Source organism: Micrasema longulum, unplaced genomic scaffold, assembly GCF_059751315.1.
Source record: "Micrasema longulum isolate JH-2025_06_02 unplaced genomic scaffold, ASM5975131v1 h1tg000747l, whole genome shotgun sequence".
NCBI classification, from domain to species: domain Eukaryota; kingdom Metazoa; phylum Arthropoda; class Insecta; order Trichoptera; family Brachycentridae; genus Micrasema; species Micrasema longulum.
In genome coordinates this window covers 977373-1004442 of record NW_028277941.1, presented here as the reverse complement: position 1 = coordinate 1004442, position 27070 = coordinate 977373, and the positions used below count along the sequence as shown (strand labels likewise).

The window sequence follows — 27070 nt, the reverse complement described above, 5'->3', positions numbered from 1 at the left end:
ATCCAGCGCTGGAAAAACCATGTCTATTTGTTATACGTCGGCGACTGTAATAGCAAATTATACATCCAAATAAAATGCTGTGTTCTAGTTCAATTCTTACCATTTTCAGTTTAAAATCAGTTGATCTAAAATAATTTTTATATTTAGTTAATTTGTAATTTTTTCCGATTTTAACAAAGATAATGGATTTACATTGCTTACATCACAACATGGCACCATTATTTAATTTTATTTGAACAAGTAGGTATGTATGTAAAAAAATATGGCAATATTTGCAAATGAGAAAGGTTATAATATTGTATAAGCATGATTGTAAATAATAATGTTCGTATTTAGGAATTGTACATATCTGACAAAAAATTGTGCCCCAAAATTATATTATTGTAGTAAGCGAAGTAAGTGGGTTAATCTAAATGAAAACTTTCTTATTTCCCTTAAATCGCCACATAAATCTATTTTAAAAATAATTATTGTACATATTACATGTATGTGGGAATTCTGGCAACACCGGGCGGAAGCGGATGCGAGACGCCAGTCAATGTACGAGCGGCGTTGTGCGGAGACCCAGTTGAAATCTTAAAAGTGATTGTATGAATCAAGTCTAATAAAGAAGTTTAATAAGAAATGTTTTCGTTTTATCCTATTCACTGTTCTAATCCTACAACTTGGGGGCCCCTCCGGGATACGAAAAAAAGTGAATTAAATCGGAAATAGCGAGTTACGAAGAAGTTTCGAGAAGAAAAAAGACGCCATTTTTAAAATAGCCGTTGCGATTTGCGATTCATAAAGTGAATTAAAATCGGAAATAGCGAGTTACGAGAAGAAAAAAAGACGCCATTTTTAAAATAGCCGTTGCGATTTGCAATTCATATTCAAGTGAAATTACGAATCGAGTGATTCCGAGAACAATTGTGTAAACTGCAAACATAGATTTATATTATATCTAAAAACATTTCGTGCCGATTTTGACATAACCGTGAAGCGACATTTTGTAAATTTTGAATCGTTTTCGACTCGGTGACAGCGCGCAACATGCCTCCGAAAATCGACAAGGCGGATGGAGAAACGGCAAAATTCACATTTAAGGACATTGAAGATGCCCTGACTGTATTTAGCGGCGAAGACAACTCCTGCGTCGACAAGTTTTTTGAAGATTTCGAAGATGCTGCGAATTTGGCGAATTGGAACAGCGTGGAGAAATTTATTTATACGAAAAAATTATTACGAGGAACGGCTCAGCTTTTCGTTAAATCGGAGTCATTTAAATCATGGTACGAGTTGAAAAAGGGCCTACAAGAAGAGTTTGGGAAAAAAGTTAATCCAGCCGCCATTCATCGCCTACTAGCAACGACAATGAAACTACGCGACCAAAGTTGCATCCATTATTTTTATCAAATGAGGGAGATAAGCAATCGCGGAAACATAGATGATGAATCTTTAATGGAATACGTTATCGACGGCATATCTGATTCGGAAATAAACAAATCCATTCTATATGGTGTAACAAGTCTGAAAGAATTTAAATGTAAACTCGATATATATTCCAAAATATCGATAAAGCAAAGGTCAAAGGGTGAGACCTTTAAAAATCAATTAAAAGAAAGTTATCCTAAAGTATCGAAAGACAGGTGTTTTAACTGCGGAGGGATTGGCCACAGGTCTGGAGAATGTAAATTTAAAGATAAGGGAACGAGGTGTTTTAAATGTAACGACTTTGGGCACATTGCGTCCAAATGTTCTAATTTAAGAGTAAATACCTCCAAGACCACACTGAAAGTAACCGTCCAAGAATCAGAATCTCCGCTCTACAAAACAGTAATGTTAGGAGGGAAATCAGCAAAAGCATTCATAGACACTGGTAGTGATTTAAATTTGATGACAATTTCGCAGTTATTGAAGATGGACCAGGTTAATCTAATCGACGATCCCTTAGAGCTCCGAGGAATAGCAGAAAAAAAGGTGACCACAGTTGGACATTTCGAGACGATGATGAAGATAGATGATTGTGAGTTCCCAACTACCTTTCATATAGTACATGACGCAGTGCTTCCCATGACAGTCCTCCTTGGCAGGGCTATTTTACAGAACGTCGACATGATGGTGCGTGTTGGAGGAGTTGAAGTCACAGAGAATACTGTAGATGAACAAGTAAAGAGTTTATACTTAATCGAAACAAAAGATAACTACGATCATGTAGAGTTAGGAGACGAGATTTACCGAGAGAGAATAAACACAATGGCCTTCAATTATTCTAGGGAGTTGCCTAGAGTTAAAGAAACAAATATTAAGATGAGAATTGCTTTGGAAGATGAGGCACCCATTTACCAGCCACCCCGACGTTTATCCCCTCGGGAACTAGAAGTTGTAAATAACCAAGTAGCGGAATGGCTCAACGATGGGATTATTCGCCCAAGCAGATCCGACTTCGCGAGTCCAGTAGTGTTGTCAAAAAAGAAAAGTGGGGAGATGCGTCTGTGCATAGACTACAGGAGACTTAACAAGAAGACGATCAAAGAAAGATTTCCAATCCCGCTGATAGATGATCAAATAGACAAACTACGAAATGCCAAAGTTTTCACTACGCTTGATTTGAAAAATGCATTTTTCCATGTACCAGTAGAAGATAATTCCATCAAATACACTTCGTTTATCATACCAAATGGACAATTTGAGTTCTTGAAAACCCCTTTTGGTTTATCCAACGGACCAGCTGTTTTTCAAACTTTCATCAATGCTGTGTTTAGAGATATGATGCTGAGTGGAATTGTCCTTACTTACCTAGATGACCTAATTGTTCCTTCCAACGATGAAGAAGAAGGCCTACAAAGATTGGAACTAGTCCTGAATAGAATGAATGAGTATGGACTAATAATTAATTGGAAGAAGTGCAGAATACTGATGAGGTCCGTAGAGTATCTCGGACATGAGATCCAAGAGAATGAAATTAGACCGAGTAGATTAAAGACCAACGCTGTGACTAGGTATCCAATACCGAAAACCTTAAAAGATGTCCAGTCTTACTTAGGGCTGACAGGATACTTTCGGAAGTTTATACATAACTATTCTAAAATAGCAAAACCACTGACGAATCTACTGAAGAAGGAAAATGAATTCATATTCGAAATCGAGGAAAAGACGGCCTTTGAGATGTTGAAGAAGATTTTGTCAAATGACCCCGTTTTAAAGATCTATGATCCTCATTTACCAACTGAACTACACACAGATGCAAGCTGCGAGGGATACGGTGCAGTTTTACTTCAAAAGGATCCGTACGATAATAAGATGCATCCCGTATATTATATGAGTAAGAAGACAACAGATGCAGAACGAAAATATCCCAGCTATGAACTAGAGGTACTTGCGATTATAAATGCTTTAAAGAAATTCAGAGTTTACCTATTGGGACTGAGCTTCAAGATTGTGACAGACTGTAAGGCCTTTGTCCTTACCCTGAAGAAGAAGGATCTCGCACCACGAGTCGCCAGGTGGGCACTACTGCTTGAAGAGTATGATTACGTCGTGGAACATCGAGCTGGCGAGAGACTAAGACACGCTGATTCACTAAGCCGACACCCTGTTGATTGCTTTATTCTTGAAAACGAACTAATAGCGCGATTGAGAAGGGCCCAATCCAACGATGAGTATTTAAATGCCATACGAGAGTTACTCACTCTTGGGAAGAGACACGAAGACTACACCTTAGATGGAGGAGTAGTCTACAGGGAACAAGGAGGCTATAAGCTTATAGTAGTTCCAAAAACTATGCAGACTGAATTAATAAGAATGTACCATGATCGTGGCCATTTTGGCATTACCAAGACAAGAGAACTTCTAGAGAGAGAGTTCTGGATAAAAGATTGTGCAGCAAAAATAAAACGATGCATTGAAAATTGCGTGGCCTGTATATTAGTAGACCGAAAGAGAGGAAAGCGGGAAGGTTTCCTACATCCTATAGACAAAGGTGATAGCCCATTAGACACTTATCACATAGACCACTTAGGACCGCTGCCTTCAACAAATAAAAACTATAAATATATTCTAACAATAGTAGATGCTTTTACTAAGTTTGTGTGGATCTATAGCACAAAGACTACAAATACTACAGAAGTTTTAAATGCCCTGAACCTGCAGCAACAGACGTTCGGGAATTCCAGAAGAATTATAACAGACAGAGGTGCTGCATTCACGTCCACGGAATTTAAAGAATACTGTGAGATACAAAATATTGAGCTTATCAACATAACAACTGGACAACCACGTGCGAATGGGCAAGTAGAACGCATGCACCAGATTATCATTGCTGTCATATCAAAGCTTAGCATAGATGACCCCACTAAGTGGTACAAATTTACCAGTAGGACACAGCAGTTTTTAAACAACACATTCCAAAGAAGTATTGGTCGCACACCATTTGAAGTATTGGTAGGTAAAAAGCAAAGGAGTCAGGAGGACTTCAAGATTGAAGAAATAATCAGCACTGAGCTTCTGGAACAATTTATGAGTGAGCGGGAAGAAGTGCGTGAATCTGCAAGGCAGGAAATCGAAAAAGTACAAAGAGAGAACCGGCGCGAATTTAATAAGAAAAGGAAAGCTAGTAACAAGTATGCTGTTGATGATTTAGTTGCAGTGAAGCGAAGTCAATATGGACCTGGTCTAAAGCTCTGTGCTAAGTTCTTTGGACCATACAAGGTCACCAAAGTATGTGGGAAAGACAGATATAACCTGCTAAGAGTTGGTGGAACTGAAGGCTCACGGGAGACGACGGCGTCAGCAGACCTGATGAAGCCTTGGAGAGTGGACGACACCGATGATGATTCATCCGAGGCGGATGACTTGCAGGATGACCGAGTTGTGGGAATTCTGGCAACACCGGGCGGAAGCGGATGCGAGACGCCAGTCAATGTACGAGCGGCGTTGTGCGGAGACCCAGTTGAAATCTTAAAAGTGATTGTATGAATCAAGTCTAATAAAGAAGTTTAATAAGAAATGTTTTCGTTTTATCCTATTCACTGTTCTAATCCTACAACTATATGCTGTCGCAAGCTATTCTAAAGCTAGGGTTTCCTAGGACAGCGGTGCCCGTATCTTAACGGCCGTAGTGAACGGTGATGCGATGGACAGCCGTCGTAGCGGTGACTAGACAGTGGTTTTATTTTTAACGGTGTTATCAACACCCTTTTTCTAGGAAACTACTTTCTAGTCACCGTTACGACGGCTGTCCACCGCATCACCGTTCACTACGGCCATTAAGATACGGGCACCGCTGTCCTAGGAAACCCTAACTATAAAAGTATTTACAACTTAATATTGACAAGGTTAAAGGAGGTACAAAAAAATTACTGGAACAATAAATATCATTTGAAGTCGTATTTTATTTAGTTTAATTTTCATTAAATATTGAACACTCCATATTATCCAAATCACAATAATCTTGAGATATAGTATTAGTAAAATATTTTCCATTAGATAATGAAGAATCATAGTTCATTTCTAAACTATCTGACCGATTTGTTGAGTAAATATTTTTTAACATTGCATAGTCTACATGTTTAAACTCACAGTTTATTCTTTCTATAAATAAATTATTTGGTGTCTCTGGCTTTATGCCGAAAGTTTCGTCAATGAAATTATAAACTTCTTCGTGGGTAGATAAATTATTAAATATCCTTTTTTGCTTTTTGTTTAATGTTTTTTCAAGCATAAAAACGAGGTGGTGATGAAAACACTGGAATGTCATGGATTCTTGCCTGCTACAGATGCTTAGCCAATCTTGCACGCAGTTTAATGGTGTAGTGTCTACCCCAGAAAACAAAGCCGGATTTGTTAGAATTCCTTGTGCACTCATAACACCATCACAGTTGGTTTCTTGATATAATCTATTTGCATCATCTAAATATTTTACGCTACCATTTGCAATTATAGGAATTTGAAGAGATTTTTTAATTTCTTTTATAGCCTCTGTATCCACCGGATCACTGGATTTTTGCCAAGGTTTTCTCCCGTGGACTGTCAAAAAATTAACACCGCAATGCTCCAGACCTCTGCATAGTTCTATTGTATCATTAAGGTCCTTTAGAAGTCTTATCTTAACAGACATACTAAAAGAAGCAGGCAAACAGTTCTTAAAATTGCGTACTAGTGAATGAATGATTTCTGGTTTATTTAATAAACTGCATCCATAACCATCTTTCATTGCCCAGCGTTGTGGACAGCCGCAATTTAAGTCAACGCCATCTGCATAAGGGTACACTGTTTCAGCAGCGCCAACAAAATCGTGTACTGTTTTAGCTGCAAATTGTACTATGAGTGGACAATCTGTTGTACTGGTGGAAAATTCATTCATCCTTGCCTTTGAACTTCTACAAAAAGAATCTGCTAAAATCATTGGAGTGAAACAAACATCTACTCCATATCTGTAAAAAATAGAAAAACCAGTCAAGTAATTTATCAATTTCATCAAATCAATTTGAAAGGCGCCGTGGCGCAGTTGGTTAGACGGCTATCTGTGAAACTGGCGTTGCGGGTTCGATTCCCGCCAGTTGCAAGAAAAAAATCCACAAAAGATTTTTTCCTCAATTGGTCTGGGTGTTGTGGTGTATTTTTCATTACCTTCTTCCATATCCCCTCTATCCCACCTGCTGACAAGCCTCAAAATAGAGGCTCAGCGGGTTATTCCATTAAAAAAAAATAAAAAATTCATTAGTTATTTAGGTATCTACATCTCTGATGGAAGCAGTATGATTAACTGGGCCATAAATGTGGACGTCTCCCTCTAGTATAGATATAAGAGAAGACCTTATAGCCTTAACCACGCTTAACTACTCTAAAAGGTATCAAATTCCTGATAATTTATTGGCAGTTCATGTCAGAACTATGGGAAACGGAAACTAATGAATATAGAACTATGGATATTTAAAAGGATGCATAGGAGCTTGTAGCTGACAGCGGCCTGGCCGCATTACAAGCTCGGGGTAGATAGAATAAATATATCATTTTCACATTTTTAAAGCACGTTTGCCAACCACTGCACTAGGGCAATATATAAAGTTTTCATTATTTTGAAATACTCAAAATTCTGTATCGTTTGCAGCAAAAATCCCAAGGTTTTATTATGTTTATAGACTCGAAATCCTGTATCGTCCGCAGCAAAAATCCCGCTCTTATTTTTTATGTTTTGTATATGTTTAATACAACTCAGTTTTTCATCTAATAGAATGAAGTCAGACATCTCTGTGACTTTTTCCAAGGGTATGTTTTACTTAAAAATGATGGGATTCCTGTTGTAGTAGAATGTCAACATTTTGCATTTTTCAATGTTCAGAAACACATTATGTTTTTCATACCAATTATATAAATTATTAACATTTGATTGTAGAGATTCACAATGGTTGGTGTCCGTTATTTCTTGAAAAAATTTACATCTTCTGCAAAAAGCAAAACCTTAGAATCACGAAAACAGGGAAAAAACATTCACAAAAACTACATTTACATTTTCTTTTGCACCACAACAGGCCAGGAGGCCTAATTACAGTGGTGAATTACATCACAGAGCACCCAGGCTTGAGAAAAATCACATTTTAATTTTTGTGTTCTCACCGGGAATCGAACCCGGAACCTTCCGTGCGTGAGTCAAGCGTCTTGACCACTACACCACGGAGGCCGCCACAACTAGAAACAGTATAGAATATGACTGTCTTGTAGGAGACCACTAGAGGCAGAGAAACAGTCAGATTCAAACATATTAATATTTACCTATCAGATAGATAAATATTATAAATGAATAAATAGGTATGCTCGAAACCAATGGAGGATAGCTTCTAAAAAAAACCCCAAACAATACAATTTACAAACTTAGTAATATCTTGTGTGAGATCTTAGTAATATGTGTATAATTGTATTATAAAATCGCTGTCAAATCAAAGGCTTTAGAAATGTAATTATTATTATTATTTAAATTTTTTCAGGAATTTTATAGCTATTACATAAAAAAATAAGTAGAAATATATTAACAATACTACAGCCAATTTAAAAAATCAACTGTTAATCTAATAATACATAATATATGAGAAAAGAGTAAAGTATTAGGTATGTGGCAGTTGACCTCGCCTTTGAAAAACCATGCCGTTGACTATGTATTATGTCTGAGACACGATGTTGAATTTGTTCAAGTATGAATGACTCGGCCTCGTGGAGTTATGATCAGCGCGTTTGCCTGCCATGCGAGAGGTTTCTGGTTCGATTCCCAACATTGTTGATATGAAATATTTATTTAAAAGGGTGTTTTCACACCAGAATATTTCTTAGTCCCTGGACTAGCACCTGAAGCATACGACTGATCATCTTACCTCCATGTAACAAAAATAATAAAGATACGCTGCGATTGGTGTACTAATGCAGTGTCCTATGCACCGTTAGGTGTGGAAAAGGAATGATGATGAGTGACTGAAAAAGTAAGGGTAAAACTGATTGGATCCATAGGACATTACTTTTTATTATCTGTGTCATCTCTGTTTTTTAAAATTTGAGTTATATAGCTAGATTTCTACTTGATAAAAGTTTATTGAAAAATGTGAGACATTGTCAGGGCCTGCTGATAACCTCTTCATGCAAGACAAAAGAATATCACGGGATAATTACTCCAACTAGGTAACTTCAAAATATTTTTTTTTATTAACTACTTAAAACACTTCTTTGTATTCTCCATGAATGCTACAAATAAACAGGTATATCAAGAATATTATCATGATTTGAATGAACGAATTAGCTATTTGTAACATTCATGAAGGATACAAAAAAGTGTTTTTAAAGGTTGATTAAAAATTTCTGATTCCGAAGTTTCAGAGTTGTAGTAATTACCCCATGATATGCACTGAGGTATAATTGATTAAATACAAGCGTTACCTCATCATGCCGCATCAACATTACCATGCAAAATGAGTAGTAGAGTAAAAAAGATTAACTGTTTATGTTGGTTTACTGTGAATTCATAACTGCACGTTGCGCCCTTTTACGCCTATGTAAACATTTCCCACCAAATACAAGATAAGTTCCAACCTCAGTTGTATGGAACACAAGACGGGTGCTTAGTGCCACATCTAGTGTATATATATATGTATAGGACGATATGACAGTTTGAAAGAGTGATAGTTATCAAAAGTAGAGGTTGGAATCTTATAGTCTGGAATTAACTCGTCATACACATTCTTAAGGAAACTTGCGAAAAAGTTAAGGTAAGTTTAAAATTGTAAAAATGTACCTTAAAACATTTCACATTTTTCACAATTTTTAAAGTAAAATAACGAGTGCCAGCTAGTGCCATGGTATGGTTACAAGCTACACAGAAATAAATACGAAGTGAGGAAATACTTCCAAATTGTTAAGGACAATTCAACATTTGCTACATCATGGATGTAGTGGCAGCTAACAGGAATAATGAATTTATTTATTATATGTCTGTGGGGCAATGCAATGTTAGCTAGTAAGGGTGGTTTTATTTTATTTTTAAAAAGAAATATTAGCGTTCTTATAATTTACCCAAATATTTCAATTTTGGTGACCATTTTCAACGAGTTGAAAATAACTCACTATTAGAAAATGGAAATCAAGTTGGGGTAGAGTGGGGTTCGAACCTCGGACCTCTGATCCATAAGTCCGCAACACTAGCCACGGGACCACGACCCGATTCATTATATGTTAGTGAGTTTATTATATGTCAGTGACTTTAAATAGTAAGCGGACATAAGATTGAATGACTATTAAAACATTTTTAAAGATTTATAACTGGCTATAGAAATTTCCACGAACAATTCAAAACTGACCTAAACTGAAATAAAACTAATTTTGCAATTCGATGACAAAATATAACATTAAAAAAAAAAAAAAAAGTTTTTACCTTTTAACCAAGGTTCTAAATTGTAATTTACTATATCGAACCATTGGAGCACAAACTTTTAGATATTTATTTTTTTCTTTTATTTCAGCAAACAAAGAAGGAATATTTGTTTTTAATTTTTCCATTTTTTTAGCGTTTCTTTAATAATAATTTTAATTATAGCGATACATTAACACCTGTGGTGGAAGAAAATGACATTTTAAATGATGTGACACATGACGCGTACTGTGTCGAAAATATAAAACCACAGAGAAAAAAAAATCCATAGACATGTACAAACGTAAAGTGAACATACCAAACTTAAAAAATTAGGTACCTATAATAAATTATTTCAGATGTTCGTATTTACTGCTAATTAAAAATTTTCGTTGATTCATAGATTTATTATTTAGTAAATCGGTTTCCCCCCATTCTTGCAACTTGATTAGCATATTTTGTGCGAAAATGTTTTAGCATATAATCAGGTTAAATAAATATATCAATTATGTATTATATCCATGAAATAATTCATATTTAAAAATAATTACCAACGAAGTTACCTTTTCGTTAAATAACAATTGTCGAATCAGTCATGGATTGTGCAAATTATGTAAATTTGATTAAAACTGGGAACCGAATAAGAAAGAAAAAATATTCTGATATTAAATTTGTCAACAAAAACAATGTATAAGCGGCATTAGGTTTTTATTTACGAACTATAATGCCAAATACAATAATAATAAATTAATATTGTTAAGCGCATTAATTAAAAAATGTGGATAATTTTTATGCGAACACAAGATAACATTTTTTGATTAATTTTTTTTACACACATTTGTTTATAAGATGTATACAACCTTTTACAAACGGGCATCGAAATGATGATACAACTGTCAGTTGTGTTACAATTTTTGCCGCTAGAGGCGCACAAGTATCACTTGTAAAGTTATTTTAACTTCTGCCGCGAAATCTTAAATCACAGGCTCAAATCAATGATACCTCTGTGGTTAATCGGCCGCACGCATTGTATTATTTTGAACAGCTCCATCGCGAGGATCAATTTGTCTCCACGTGTTAACCAATTCTACAAATATTGGATTAAAATAACATATGATTAAATAATTTGGAAATAAATAATATAGTGCCTTAAGATAATTATTATCAAAAGCTCAAATCATAACAGTTATAATAAAACATTAAAACTAACAAAACAAACAAACAATCACGTATTATGTTGTATTTAAATAAAATTATATTTCATACATATCCGCATATAAAGTTATATTTTTTTATATTCTAATAAACGTCCCATTGTTTGTAAAGTGATTAAAACAACCATGGTTTAAAGTGTACGTGAAAAGATATGAACAGTATCCTGATCTGGTGAGTATCTATTTTACGATGTTAAAAAATTTTATTGATGCAATATCTACCCTTTTTAACGTAGATGTGTACATGACCAAATCCAACAAATATTTAAAGATGGACATGTCAAAAGTCGGAATAATCGGAGCGTGTGCATGAGAAGATGTATGCATGTAGAGGAAGCGAGATATGTATGCTAAGCTAGAGTGATATAGCGTTCTTTCCTCTCTGCCTACCCTTACGGGGAAACGGTGTGATGGTTTGTTATTGTTGTATGTATCGTATTTTATTTAGATGTTCAATATTATCATTTTCAGAATAAATTACACTCGAGCTTCCGAAAACGTGGATTTCAAAAATTAATAATTTTAGTAATACAATGAAACCGAATAATATACACAAAACCTAATGGATTATTATTATTTAAAAAAATGAACCTGACGTCGAAAACAATTTTTTAAAAATAATTAAATTCCTTTTATTCACCTTCTCTTGGAAAAACGTACCTAGTATATTAAATTTCTTTACCTTGAAAAATACGTTCAATTTTGACTAAAACATTACGGACACGGTGTGAAATACGGTGTATTTAGGTTACAAGTGAAGCGCCCTATGAACCACTGGGGGTAAAAGAGAAATAATGAAGATGGAAAACTAGCGTTCCCGTCGATTATGGTTTTTTAAGTATCTCATGCTATTAAGGTTTAAGTAAAAAAAATATAGTAGGTACCTATGGGGTTTTCAAAATTACTTATAGGTATCTACTATAAATTATTTATCGATGGGGGTTGGGGGGGAGGAGTTACCCTCCTTAAGGGGGTTGATCCCCTAACCCTTCCTTATATACATTTTTGGTTATATGGTATACAAATAAACTGTAGACAATTTTAGAAATTCTTTAAAATTTCACATTTATTCACCATTCTCAGTTTATTTTCACGTATATTTTATATTCTAATCAGTGTTTATAATAATCATTTCCATATAATTCTAAGAGATCACTTGTCAAAAAAAAAACGCTCAAAATAAGTTTTATAGGCAAACTTTTGAAATATGAAAAAAAAAATACAATTGATGAATTTACAAACAAACTGAAGGAAGTATAAAACAATTAGTATTTCGTTGGATATCCTATGTTTTTTAGAACCGCTTCGAATTGTCAAGGCATCAAGTGCACCAGGCGCCGCAAATCTTCAAATGTAATCACATGGAACCAGGCCAGGATTTTAATTTTTGCTTGGATTTTTTCGAGATACCATCACTAGTCTTGACCTTAGATTTTCTATCGGATTTAAAACCGGATATTGCGTGGCAATGCCAGGACAGTTATGTGGTGGTCACTGAACCATACTGTGCAACTCCTGGCTGTATGGTATGGCATTCCCTCCTGTTGAAAAATGCATCTTTGTGGGTCTCCTTCGAATAACTTTTCGATTATAGGCAACAGTTTCACCTCTAACACTGCTTCTTGGTATTCTTTTGCATTGACATTGCCTTTAATGACTGCTAGCCGCCCAGTAATGCTGCCCCACACCATCCCATTGACCCATTGCCTCATAGTGGCCGCGGTACACTCGATCAAAAAATCGTCTCCAAGTCGGTGGCGAACAAACTTCACTCCATAACAGCCGAAGATGCCAATTTCGGTCTCGTCGCCCTAAACAATCTAGCCCAAATCTTTTTCCGTTCATACCTTGTATGTCAGAGTCTATTCGACGCGTTTCTACATTTGTTTCTGGTTGAGATACAGCTTTTTTATCGGGGTTTTCGCTTGCAAACTATTTTTACATTTTTTTTAAAGAATGGATCTGTCACAAACTTGTACACCATTTTGAATCCTCTCTACGCCCTAGAGAATTTGGGAAATTTTATTTTTGGATTCTTATTTACTTTTCTTGACACCTGACTTTGTTGCTCCACCGCTAAAAAATTCGCGATTTCCTCAAACGTGTAGATACTCTTCTTCACAATGGGCAACGATTTTTCTCCTCTTCCCAGGGGTGGTATTCTGAATCTTCTCTACCCCCTAGAGAGTGGTTAATTTGTTTTTTTTTAATGCGATGACATTTTGCTTCATATAATGGGCACACTGATGATTAAACGTCAAATGATGTATAAAACTGTATAAAAAACGGTAAAATTTTTAATAAGATTGGGTCAATTCATCATAATGGAGTATTTTAGGTAATGCTTAAGGTCGCAATAATGTTCTAAATAAAAATCATCATGTTTGATTTCACATGTTCATATTTATTTGACGTATAATCATTAGTGGGGCCAGATATGAAGAAAAGTGTACACGCATGCAAAAAATTAACATCTCCTAATTAATCACTCTCAGGGAGTAAAAAAGATTTAAAGTATCACCCAGGTGACCAATTGTATTCAATTCCTCACAAATTCTCACAAATCCTCACTTGTTAAAACACAATATCTGAATAAAACAATGATAAAACTGTTTGTAAAGATCGCCAATGTTTTTTTAATTGGTTATTAGAATAAACCCACACGTCCTGTGATTAACTGATTTAAATCACGCGACTTTTCGTGTTGGTAGGAACAGAAATGTCAACCCGAAAATTCTTTGGTTTGTTTTTTTTTCTTCCTTTATTAGGGCCTTCTACCAAAAACAAGTTACATTAATTTACAATAAATATAAAAACAACACAAACAGAAAGGAATAACAATATAGATACAAACAATAGACAGCAAAAATATAAGTACAAGAATAACATAAAATAATAATTGTAATGATAAACATAAAACTAAACTAACAAAATTTCAACATAAATTGAAATAGGCACTACCAGAAAAAACACATCAAAACTAACACGTAGTTTCTTATTTTTTATATATAAATTCTATATTATACATAGACATGCCCATAGAGTAAAATATTTTAAGAAGTAGTGACACAAAAACGTACCCATAGTTACTGAGTACTGTTTATCTACACCAGGGCTGCATTCAACGAGTATGCATATGCTACCAAAAATTGAAGGGTACCAATTTTTGGTCTTTAAAAAAGTTTGTATTTTAACGTTAACTTACTAACTTTTCTTGAATTCCTTATAATTTTGACCCATTTATTACTTTTCAATGGATTTTTTGGAAGGGAAAGATAATTTTAACTCACGTTTATTTTATTTTTAAAACGTATTCCTATCAGTGCATCACTGTAACTAAAAGAATTTTGCCATTGTCAAATGGTGATAAATGTACCAAAAAATAAGACAAATCAATTAACTTCTCATTCAATAAATTGGATTGTATTTCGAATGAAACAATATATGTACTTATCTGTACTGTTTTTCAGAAAAACAGTGTAACTAAAGCATTTTTTCATAACACGTGGAGGCGTTATTCTTCGTAGAGTCACTTCTGTTTCGTCGTTACGATGAAAATCCATTAGAAAATAAAGAAAAGGAAGGCGACCTACCTACCAATTGAAATTCCTTTTTTGACCTAGCCCAACTTGCGTAGCACTGGGTTATAATATCGTCATAGGGAGCCACTGACAATTTAGCGGGAGTAAATCTCTCTGACAATCTAGGTAGTAGGTAGTCTAGCTAGGTAGTCTAGGTAGTCTAGGTAGTCAATCTAGCTAGGTATTCGCAACACAAAAGATGAGAGCCTCGGGAGTGAATAATTGACACCGCATCCTACGTAAGCCCACATACTCTATCCCAACCCAATGTTATAATTCGCGACGCCTTTTGACATCAAGTATGTGAAATAATTTTAAAAAGAAACGGAACTGTTACCGTGTATTTTTAATTAACCACGACGGATCTATTATTTTAATACTATCCATTCATACCTCTATTATTTTTACTAGTTTTCTGATAAGCCCGCTTTGTGTTGTGAGCCGGGAAAATAATCCATGTTAAATATTGAGTGACGCTATTTTTCTAAGGTAAAATATTGATTTATTAAGATTTTTTTAAAGTGGAAGTACCTACATATTTATATAATCATATTTAACATGAAAATTAGTGATCTTCATGGAGTTATTACCAATGACGTATAATAAATTGACACATTACTCTAAGTTTATCTCAGATATAGCGGATATTGCGTTACCCTCAACAATTTGAAAAAAAAACTGTAGCATATCACGATACACATACAATCATTAATGTAAGAATGGGGTATCCATATTTATCTTTTTGTAACTCGTTTAATAAATAAAATTTAAAAAAAAATAATTACGCTAAGTGCAATGCAAATCAAGTAAGTCTTGTCCGCGGCGTTGGATTAAGGGATATACGCGCTATTGCTTTTCTTCTTTAGTAAGGAAGATTCATTCTCGGTACTTAATATAATCAAATGCAAGCAACCTATTCGTCAGTTTCGTTCAATTCAATTACATATACCAATCAATACGGAGTAACGGGTCCTCAGAGTAATAACACGCTACAGTTGTAAAGCCGGCATTTAGCTTTATTGCGTAGAACAAAAGCGTTGCAAATTTTCGTTTTTTTTTTGGTTTAGGGCGGTTTCGTCGCTGCGTTTGCGATTCTCGACCTGAGTACGTACGGCCCGTTGTTTAGCTGTAAACTATAGCTAACTTCGGGTTGCTCTGCAGCTGGCGTTACTACCCTGAGAACGGGTCTATTTATTATACGTCTGTATATAGGAACTTCAAATATTATTCACAACACATCAAAAAGACAAATCGGTACATCATGCGCTCTTAGGTTATCTAAAACGTATCGGTACATCCTAACCTAACCTAACCTAATGGAGGTTATCCAAAAATTATCCATTATTATATTATTATTTAAATACATATCTACCTACTTATTTACTTTCCCTAGGTAATACATAGTCAGAAATATGGTATATTATAGATTGCGGTCTTCTAAATAAGAAAGAACTAGCCGAAAACTTCCCATAATAAATAACCAATTAAATTCATCTTCGAGTCCTCTTCTAAACATATTCCCGTTATGATTCAAATTATATTCTTACTCTCTCTTTCTTTCATTATTTTTTTCTTACTACATTTTATAATATAAATAAAAAGCAAGTGATTCTAAATTCTTTTTTTTTCTTTAGAAAAAATAAATATTTGCGTTCTTATAATTTACCCGTATATTTAATTATGAGAACCGTTTTCAACGGGTTGTAAACAACTCACGATTAGAAAATGGGAATAAAGTTGGGGTAGAGTGGGATTCGAACCACGGACCTTTGAGCCGTGAGTGCGAGAAACTAGCTACGGGACCACAACCCGATTCGAAGTTAGTATCTGTAGTCCTGATAATAAGGTAGTAACTTCGAAACCGGACGACTTTTAAAATTTAATTGGTTTGTACAAATTTATAAACAAGTAAGTGTAAGATGAGTTTAATTCATAAATTAATAAAAAGTATATCTTTGACGCCTATCAGTGCATCGATCGGAAAATAATGTACTTTAAGAATTGCCAATAAATTAATATGTCGACAGCATCAGCGTGGCAGTACTGCGGTACCTACGATATATTGATTGTTTTCCGCATCCGGACAGATGAAGAACACCGTTTCGTGTGTGAAATAGAACCAGAATCCTGGACGAGTGTTTTCGGTTCGATGAGTGCTCTTAGGTAAAAATCCTAAATAAGGAAATCAATTGGAGATAAGTCAGCTCAGTGTGTAGTCATGAGGGCATTCTTTAGGCTACCATGCTTGAGGTCCCGGGTTTGATTCCGGGCAGAGTCAACGCAAAAGATTTAAGTGTTTTCCAACGGCAATATTTCACTTTTCCCGGACTGGCGCCTAGAGCGTGAGACTTATCACCTTACCTTAACGTGACAGGTAATCGAGATACGCTGCGTTTGGTTTACCAATGCTGTGGATTACCATGATGATGATTATTAAAATTATTAATGTATCGCTAAATTAGTTTTTTTTTGTTTAATAATATCAATTCCTACATTTTTTTGTACATGTATGTATTTAGTAGCCATACGTGTCATATATAAAGCTAAGCTACTCGGAAAAATTCGTTCTTTTTTATCTTGGAAATGGGATTTTTGATAACTGATTTTGGTTTATTATCTTTATGCGTCCAATCACCATTGTTTCAAAGTCTAAGAACAATGGCGCGTGATAATGACTTTTAACGACTATATGAATATCTGTTAAAGATATTCTACATCGGTAAGAATACAAATTGTAAACTTGGCATTGAATAATATCAAAATTATTTAAAAAAATATTTTTTTCAAATCAAACGTATGCAAATGAAAAACATTAGGGGCAGTGTCTAAAATTTGTGAACTAGGTAGATAAGTAATTAATTTTATTTTCTACAAGATGCTTACTATTAGTAAAGTAATTTTAGCGAGTAACTAATAATGTTTTGGGTGAATATCTAGTAGTAGTAGTATTAATATATTAAATGACTAAATTTCAAAACTTGCAGAGTGATTTTTTTATCAACAGCCAATTGATGGTTGAAATAAAGGTAATTACTGTCAATATCATTATCAAGAAATAATGGCTATAAAATACGTATGTGAGTAGAGTTGATGGTTCTAGTGAAATAATTGAGGATCCTGTCGATCACAAAACATCAATGACACGCGAAGGCGTCTACTGTCTGCGATAAATTGTCAAAACTGTTGAGCCACTCTGATAATACATTGGAGCAAATAATATGACTTATTTATGAGATTACGAGAGTGGTATCTAAATTATTCTCAATTTGGCATAGCTGAATCACTTTTGGCAATTCATTTAGGGTGTTTTACCTTTTTAAAAGGATGATTTTTAAAGCGTCCCTATCTGAATATGATAAATAATAATAGAGTGGCGTGTCCGCGATAGAGTTGCAGAATTATAATAATTGATAATACTGACAAAATAAAGAGATTTCTTTGCGAAATACTTTTAAAACTCGCTTGCTAATGAATTTATAATTATGAAATTTATTATTCTTTTAAATCAGAGGTCCACCTGGAGTTGTCGCTTTACACAAATAATGCAAACGGTCCATTTTGTCTATGGTTTCTTCCAGTATTGGCTTTCATCCGCTTATTCGGGGCGTTTTGCTATCGCAGTAATTTTACACCGTTGAGCTAAGAAAGTAATGAAAAACATACAAGTCGAAATGTGTGAAAGTCGTTAAAATTTACTTTCGATATCTGTTGACCCTTTTTACCCTCTGCCCTCACACGTGTTATATACCTACACAGATGTCGGAATAATAATATTCGTTCAGCGAGATAATATTTCTTACTTTCAACAAATTTAGAATTAAAAAATATTTTCAGTATCCTTGAATATAAAATTTACATTTTCGATCAGTTCTGAATTTGTAATTATTGTATCAACATTGTTATATTATTTTTTTTACATTGCAAAAATAAGGAAATATTCTAAATAATATTAGATGCGTATTTGATCATTATAATTATTATTGATTACGTATACAGCGCTATTTTCGTACTAGACTAGACTACGTCAAGAACTAGTTATTATTTGCTGACGAAGCATAAATAACTTTGAGAATATATTATATATTTATAAATTTCCTTAAATTTAAAATCGTAATATGTCTTTTATTATTGTGGGTAACGTATATATCGTCATTTACGTAATATATTATTTCAAGGGCGCTACACAAAAATGATTAATAAATATTGATTTGCATCCGAGATCCTCACTAACCGAGGCGAGGCCCAAAAAGCCAATCCACTGAGGCGCGTAGGGCCGATTTAAAAAGGCTAAGAGAACAGATTCATAGTTAGTACAGCTGTTATTAATGACTAGTTGAAAATTGCCTCAAAATGTTTGTTTTTTAAAATAAATATTGTTTTAAAAAAATATTTTAGTTGTTCAATTTGAATTCATTTCATTGTTATGAAAAATATTTCAATTTTAAAAAAAATAACTATTATAGTTTTTTTCACACAAAAAATCACACGAAAATCCCAAAAAAAAATTGGTTTGATCATTATTTGGATTTTTATAATTCGATTGAAAAAACAAAGTGTCAGGTCAGCGTACTTAACACCATTCATTAACGTTTGGTAACTGCAAGTGTTCACCTGCCCGCGTCATTAAAGGTTATATTATTATGATATATCTAAGTGCTGTGTGTTAAGACTGTTGACTGTTGAGTAGGAACTGGATAATTATTTGAGATAAGTAGGTAGGTACCTACTTGAGCATTAGAAGTGTACCCATTAAATTCTTCTGCTACTGCTTCTTATGTTGGTTCTCAAGTGCAAAAAAACATGATTTCATTTAAAAGGCCTACGTATGACAGGCAGAAAATTTTAAAGAGAAATTATTATTTTGTCGATAACCGGACATCATGCCTAACGCCCATTCGGGTACTTGACCTCTCGACGGTAAAAATAATATTGACAAATTGAAATCAACTGGGTATGTATTAGGTATTGCTATTTGTATATTTTATTTTGTTTTATTAATTTGTTGCATATATGTGAGTACATTTATATATTTATTACCGGGGAGTATACAACACAATAGCATTTAACATAAATACGCGTAGTGATTAGGTTAGTCTCCATCCAACATGGCTTAGCCTGTTCTAAGATGGATATTAAAAAAAAAATCGTTTTTATGTCAACAGTATTTTGAGTACGTTCAAATGTTTGCAAACAAGGTGAGATTTCTCTACCCAGGGAATTTATTGCAATAGAGAGGGAAAACTATAAAATATTTCCGATCTTCTTATAGCACAACTCCATCGTGTATCCAACAAGGTTTTCATCTTGTCCTATTATTTTTTTATTATGGATATTAATGACATAGTTGAAGAGCTCAAACACTCATCCATATTTTTATAAAATTCATTCCTGCAAAATTGAAAGAATTCAAAAAATGTTTATAAAAAACTTAAACCGTAGACTACATCTCAATTTCCCAGATTATCGCCAAGCGTGCATTTTTCATAATATTCAAACTCTCGCTGATAGACGAACCACGGCTGATATAGTGTTACTCACCAACATAATATCTGATAAAATAGATTCTCCCGAATTGGTTACCCGCATTCATCTTAAGGTACCACAGAGACAAACGCGTTATACACAACTTTTCCACATACCTAAATGCAGAACAAATTCGCCAAAAAACGCAACGATTAACCGTATTATGGATACGTATAACAGGAAATTTAACGACATAGATATATTTACCAAAAATATTAAATTTATCAAAACTGCCATAGGTAATAAATTGTCTTTGTCCGCATTCTCCTCTCCGTTGCTCTCTATCCCTGAACAAATATAAGTTTTATAGTGAGAAGATCTTTTAATGTAATTATGTATCCCCGTACTGAGGGCCAACTGTTTGTGATACCTGATTTTTATAATCTAAATCATTTCTATCAAACTTATATGTTGTTCTTATTTATATATTATGTAGGTGCATATAATATGCATTTGTGTGTTCGTTTTGAATCAACGTTCGCGTATTGTCAAACCTTATTTTATTGTTGTCATTATTTCGTATTTACTGCATTTTGTGGTTACCTACCGTATTGTATAGGACTCGTGGCACATTATTCATTCGATGTGTATCAGTTAAATTTTAATATAAAATGCTTTTTTTTTCAGAATACGGTTTTGAAATTTAACATACTTAAAAAAAAAAAAAACAATTTATATCATTTCTTGATTTGAATTTTAACAAAAAGGTTTCTTACTTTTTACTAAGCTCTTTATTGTACCATTTTAAATACAATTACAAGTTTTAAACAATTATTTTTTATACTTACGCACCCACACACACGCACCCTCTCCCTCATTCATTCCCACACGCACATGTATCCTCTCCCTCATTCATTCACGCATACACACATTCACATACACATGAATACAAACGTCACACAAATACAATTACTAAACTTATTTTATTATATATTATGTGTAATTATATTTACAGTGTTACTTTAGCATTGTTAAGATTTTTCTACTTATTTTGTTTATGTAATAGCTGTAAAAATCCCAAATAAAAAATAAAAAAAAATAAATAAAAAAAAAATATTACTCTATTCTGATTTTGCCAAAATATTCAGACCGATAAAATCGCAAACGATTGGACGTGTCTTCAAGAAGATCTGGACCGCCTTTATTTATATTGTGCTCGAAACAAATTATATTTAAACATATCCAAATGCTTTCATCTCACCTTTACTCGAAACAATAAAATCGTTTGTCATCAATATAACCTTATTACTTAATCTTTTTGGAATGTTTAAATAATTTAGGACCTCGGTGTTCTGTTAATTTGTAAACTAGACCACATCGAACATGTCAGACGATGCAATCAAAATTTTAGGATTTTTCACTAATCTATTTAAAGATATAACTACCCTAAAATTGTTGTATTACGCATTTGTTTGAAGTCGGCTTGAACATGAAACTTTAATCTGGTCCCCTTTCCCTGAAAGTCACAATAATAAAATTGAAAAAGTTCAAAATAAATTATTAAAATGTCTATCATACAGTAACAATTACCAATTTAATCATTACAATTTTGAGATAAGACTCTTGGGATAATAGATGACAGATTGACTAAATGTTTTTATTCAAGCTTTTAAATGACATTACTGACTGTCTCAATTTACTTATTCATGTACCCTTTAAACGTACCCGTCACACCAAATTATTTTACTGTGCTAACGTCAACACTAATGCAGCAAAAAATGCATGCATACATAGAATTTGCAATTTATATAATAAAATTATTGGAACCAATGCGAGTGATATATTGAACTTGAATAATTATAAATTCAAAAAGGAAATCAGAGACAACAAGCAGGCATTATCGTTGTGGGTGAGTAAAAAGTAAAAAGGATACTATTCTTTTATTTTTCTTTTAAATTTACAAAGGTATTATAATTGTATTGTGAACATTATATCTTCCAAGTTCGATTATTGTAGGATATGACGTATGACGCATTACGTATAGGTATTGTTAATAAAAAGTTTGAAGTCATTTTTAGTTTAGTATTAAGTACTTATCTATTACATTATAAATATATTACTGTATATATGACTGTCAATTTTAATAAATAAACATGATAAAAATTTGAAAAAAACATGTTTGAAAAAAGTATGCATTGATATGGCTTAATTTTTTATGTGTTTGATTGTAGTACTATAACTTTTATATATTATAGGAGCTGAACCCGGCATTGCTTTGCTATTGCTGGATTGAAATATATACTCTAATATAGATTAAATAAACTCAACCGAAAGTTTGATATGAATTGTTGTATTTAGTTAATTAAATATTTGCATGTTCATGATTATTTTTGTGTTTTGGATTACATAAATTGTGAGTGCGGTGTCAGAGAATTTTGATAAATAGGTATTTGAGTATTGTTTCTCTGTCATTGTCTTGCAGATGCCTTCCAGATACTGTGCGAAAAAGACAACTGCATCTCGGACCTTTTATGCCTAACTAAATAGACAAAGTCGACGTTTCGTTGCCCTGTTTTCCGCATCTCAAAACTAAACCGATTTTTAAATTTTTTTTAGACAGTATCAGAATAAATTTTTTATATCGTTCCTCCTTGCGTTTTTCAAAAACAGTTTTCATATTTCGTGCGCCCGAAGACAGCAAATAAAACTGGGCGCTTTTGCGGGTTTTTAGATGGTTCTAGTTCCCATAATAAACAATTACAAAAGTAAAAACTAAACAATAAGGATATGCCACGGGTAAATATCTATAGTGTTCAAAAAAACACTGATTTAATGCAAGAATTCAGGGAGAAAACGTGGGAATACGTTTGTATGACGAAAAGTAAGACCGCGTTTCTTCATAATATAAAACTTAATTTAGTATACTTATAAAACGTTGCTTCATTATGCTTTTACGTAACCATAGAAATAGGTTCGGTTTTCTTAAATAAAACCATCTACCTATTTATAGACATAATACACCTGAATCCTTCTAAAATTATGACACTTAACTCATGCCCAAGTGATCCGTGTCCAACGCGTATTTAGTCGTTTTTTAACCGCCAGCCGGGTTTTGACGCGAGTTTGACATTTAATTTGAACCCAAAATGCCTGATTGTGTCTTGAAGGCGTGTAAAAACCGTTCCTTTCTAAGTAGGTACAAAGTTTCTTGTTTATGATTGAACTCCATAACTTTTTTATTTTTTATTAGGGCCTACTACCAAAACTTGATAACATCGGCCAAAAACAAGTTACATTTATAAACATAAGAAAAACATAAACAGACAGGAATAACAATATACAATTTGTTTTCCATTATGTAAATATATATTTTATTTACTTTTCAATTTATGGAATAAGTGTTGTTAAAATATCTATTAATAAAATTAAACGTTTAACTAAAAATTAAACGTTTAAGGGGGGGTGGCCTGAAAAATGCCAAAATGTGATATTTTGATGGGATATTTAAAGTATTTGTAGTAGTCCTAGCCAAATTTTAAAAATACCTTGTCAAAATTCAAACTTTTTTCTAGGGCTCAATATCTTTTATTTTATTTTTTTTATCTTGTAAATTAGTGAAAAAAATTCTCAAAGATTATGAAATCACTGAAAACAGTCATTTTTAGAATAGATATTTAACGTATTTGTAAATATGGTACGACCTTATTTTTTAGTTTATCGTAATGCTGAAATCTTCTTCTAAGGCTCAATATCTCGTTTTTTTTCAAAAATAAGTTTTGTTGGGTCATTATATTGTATAAACTGTCGCCATTTTAAGGGTGTGAAAATCCTATACAAATCTTCATACAAAAAAGCCAGATAACAAATGTCAATTTATTCACGTTCCACTCGCCGAGGACGGAAAATACTGATCATAAACTCCTGTTAATAATTGATTTCGATTAATATTACGGTTCTAAGCATGACATAAAGTAGGTAGTAGGTAATATAGCGCTATCTGAAGATGAACGATGGTATAAATAAAAACATTAAACTCATCAGCTCGACTTATACAAATTAAACTATAAATAGTTTAGTATTCAAAAATATTATTCATCAATCATAATTTCTCTAACTTGTTCTCGAGTAAGGTAAAGATTTTTCATTATTGTGGTGCAATCAATAATTTATTAACATCTAAAAGACTGACCTACTCTGTTCGCGGGTTCCTATTTATCAGGAACGTTCTTGCAAATGTTACTTGTGTATTATTAAAATACCGTCGTGTCGCGTCAGTCTGTGAAAATCTGAAAATCCGCTTGCCTCATTAGTGCTATAGTTAGTGGTTAGCATATTAAACGACTAAGTTTCAGGTTCCATTCTCTGCGTCAAAATACATTTTGATTTCTAAAAGTATTTTTTCGGCTGAAATATTTCGTGTATTGCATTAGACAATAGAAATGACAATTGTGTTAATTAAAGTTAATACGAGTTACGGTATATGAGATACACACATTAAATCAATAGAAATATTTTTCTATTAAAATCAAGTAAAATCTGTATTTTATCATTATTTATAACAACAAAAATACGTACATAGATTTATTCCACTTTCATTTATAAATTTTTAACAGTGACCGGGTTTTGTCGTGATCGATATCGTCAGACTGGTGGGAGACTAAACAAATATCTATGTTATGTACAAGTGCAAGCAGGGTTGTAAATCATGATTTTATAAAATTATGGAAATAAAAGAGTTTAAATCAAAGTAGTTTTTACAAATTAATAAATAAATGTGAAATAAAACTACATACGTATTTTTATTATTGTAATTAAAATGCAGTTCCAACAAGAAATGTCAGTAGAAAAACTCAATTTATTTTATCATTATACTAAAAAATGCATATGTAACCTACACACGCATTTTAGTAAGTATTAGATAATAGATTCAAATCCTCGAATCTCAAGTTTGATAGATATTTTAGCTGAGATGGAGTGGAGAACCTTTTTGAGAAGAAAATGTAGAAGTCTTGGCATTTACAGAGCTTGCGACTTGTCATTGTTATTTAAACATTACACAATGTGCAAAGTGATCTTACCAGCAAATGACAGGTGTTTGAATGCATAGACTTCCATATTCCTCATTTAAAAGATATAATACATCTGTTAAAAATATTGATGAACTATCATTATTTAAATACGAAAAAAATCCAAGGATATATGTTGAAACTTTTTGTATAAAAATATCAATAGTTTCGTATTAAATTATGATCATGTGATGTTGTTTTTTAAAAAAAAAATGTTTGCGTTCTTAAGATTTGCCCATATATTTCAATTTGGATGGCCATTTTGAAAGAATCATAAATAACTCACTGTTAGAAAATGGGAATCAATTTGTGTTAGAGCGGAGTTCGAACCTCGGACCTTCGATCCGTGAGTCCGCGACACTCGTCAAAAGACCACGACCTAATTCAAATTTATATAAAAGAAAGAAAAAAGTTTTTTTTAAATGAAATTATTTTAGTGCTTTCGATTATGAGTCGTTGAATCTACACGCAGTGAAAATTTCTTCGTAATTTATTTAATTATGTTGATTTCCGTTTATATATTCTTAAACGTTTATGATTGTGCTCGATCGTCGGCTAATAAGTCGGACTGCATCAACTGAGGCTAGTGAAGAGTAATTATTGACGTGTGTTTTTCTATAAGCATTTCATTTTTATAAATTGTTTATTTTTATTCGCGTCCATTTAGGTTTGGACGTGAACAAAAATAAGTAATAATGAAAATAATAAAACTTTAACACATTGCATTAGCGGTCTCATTATTCCAAATTGTTTTACACTTAAATATTCTATATATTCGATAAATACGTTGATACCTACACTATATATTTACCAGCTCTACAATGCACATTTACTACCTACATAGTATTCGTTTATTTGACAACATAAAAATTTGTATTTTGACTAGCTTTTTAGCTTTTCATGAAAAAAACACCATTATTAATAATAAATTGCAGAGATAGTTATTGTTTTGACTATATTTGTATCTATGTACACATACGAGTATATATTATATATGTATATACAGTAATATGTATATAAAGTAAACTTTTTGCAGGTGCCGCGACGCAGTTGGTTAGACGGCCAGTTGTGAAATTGGCGTCGTGGGTTCGATTCCTGCTAGTTGCAAGAAAAAAATCCAAGATTTTTTTTTATCAATCGATCTAGGTGCTATGGTGTTTTTTTCATAATTTTTTTTCCACGTTATCTTTCATAACTGCTGACAAGCATCTAAAATAGAAAAAAAGCAGGTTATTCCTTAAAAAATACGAGTATGTCCCAGTGCCGCACGTATGAAACTAGTAAGTTTTTTAGTATATTTCCCAAACATGTATTGAAATTAGGTACTTAATTGTTATTATGAACCAAATAAGTATTATACTTTTCGGTACGAAATTCAAAGAGATAATTTTGTAGTACCTGCCTAATAATTAAGCTAGTTACAACTTCACACTAGAAGACTTTTGCGGTATGCAAAACAGCGTCAAAACAAAAAAACTTATAAAAACATTTTTTACAAAAATAATATTTTTTCAATGCCTAGAATTGCGCATTTAAGAAAAAGCACAATTGCATTGCATTAGTGACGAATGGACACCGTAGATTTTTTTCAATATATTATGGTGTACCTACCTACAATTATGATGTAGCGTTTGAAGACTGCTTTCTGCCTTCTACATTATGCGGTACAAGCTCAATTATTATTAAATCACGGACTTCATCCGGTCCAATAAAAGACTATTAGAGTACCTAATAGATCAACAATATTTTTATTTTTACCGTTTTTGATAAACAAGATGCAAAACAATTTATTAGTTTAGATGGTAAATTAACAGATAAACTTAAATTTACTTTCTAGAATAACAATATGATAATTTAAAAATTAAACTCAACACACCC

At 33.0% G+C, this 27070-nt stretch overlaps 2 protein-coding genes across 2 annotated transcripts in view; one reads left to right on the top strand and one right to left on the bottom strand.

Annotated features, from left to right (window-relative positions):
* Nucleotides 1-5354: 5354 nt before the first annotated feature.
* Dus4 (Dihydrouridine synthase 4) lies at nt 5355-10126 on the bottom strand. The gene is made up of 2 exons (XM_088230349.1): nt 9893-10126; nt 5355-6413 (listed from the first exon to the last, which is right to left on the bottom strand). The coding sequence occupies exons 1-2, from the start codon at nt 10015-10017 to the stop codon at nt 5381-5383; spliced, it is 1158 nt and encodes a 385-aa protein (XP_088086475.1). The 5' UTR covers nt 10018-10126; the 3' UTR covers nt 5355-5380.
* Nucleotides 10127-10855: 729 nt separating this feature from the next.
* Nucleotides 10856-27070, top strand: part of LOC148279179 (uncharacterized) — a 144992-nt gene continuing 128777 nt past the window's right edge. Inside the window, exon 1 of the mRNA XM_088230335.1 lies at nt 10856-11254. The gene's annotated coding sequence lies outside the window, so the exon portion shown is untranslated. The remainder of the gene's footprint in view (nt 11255-27070) is intronic.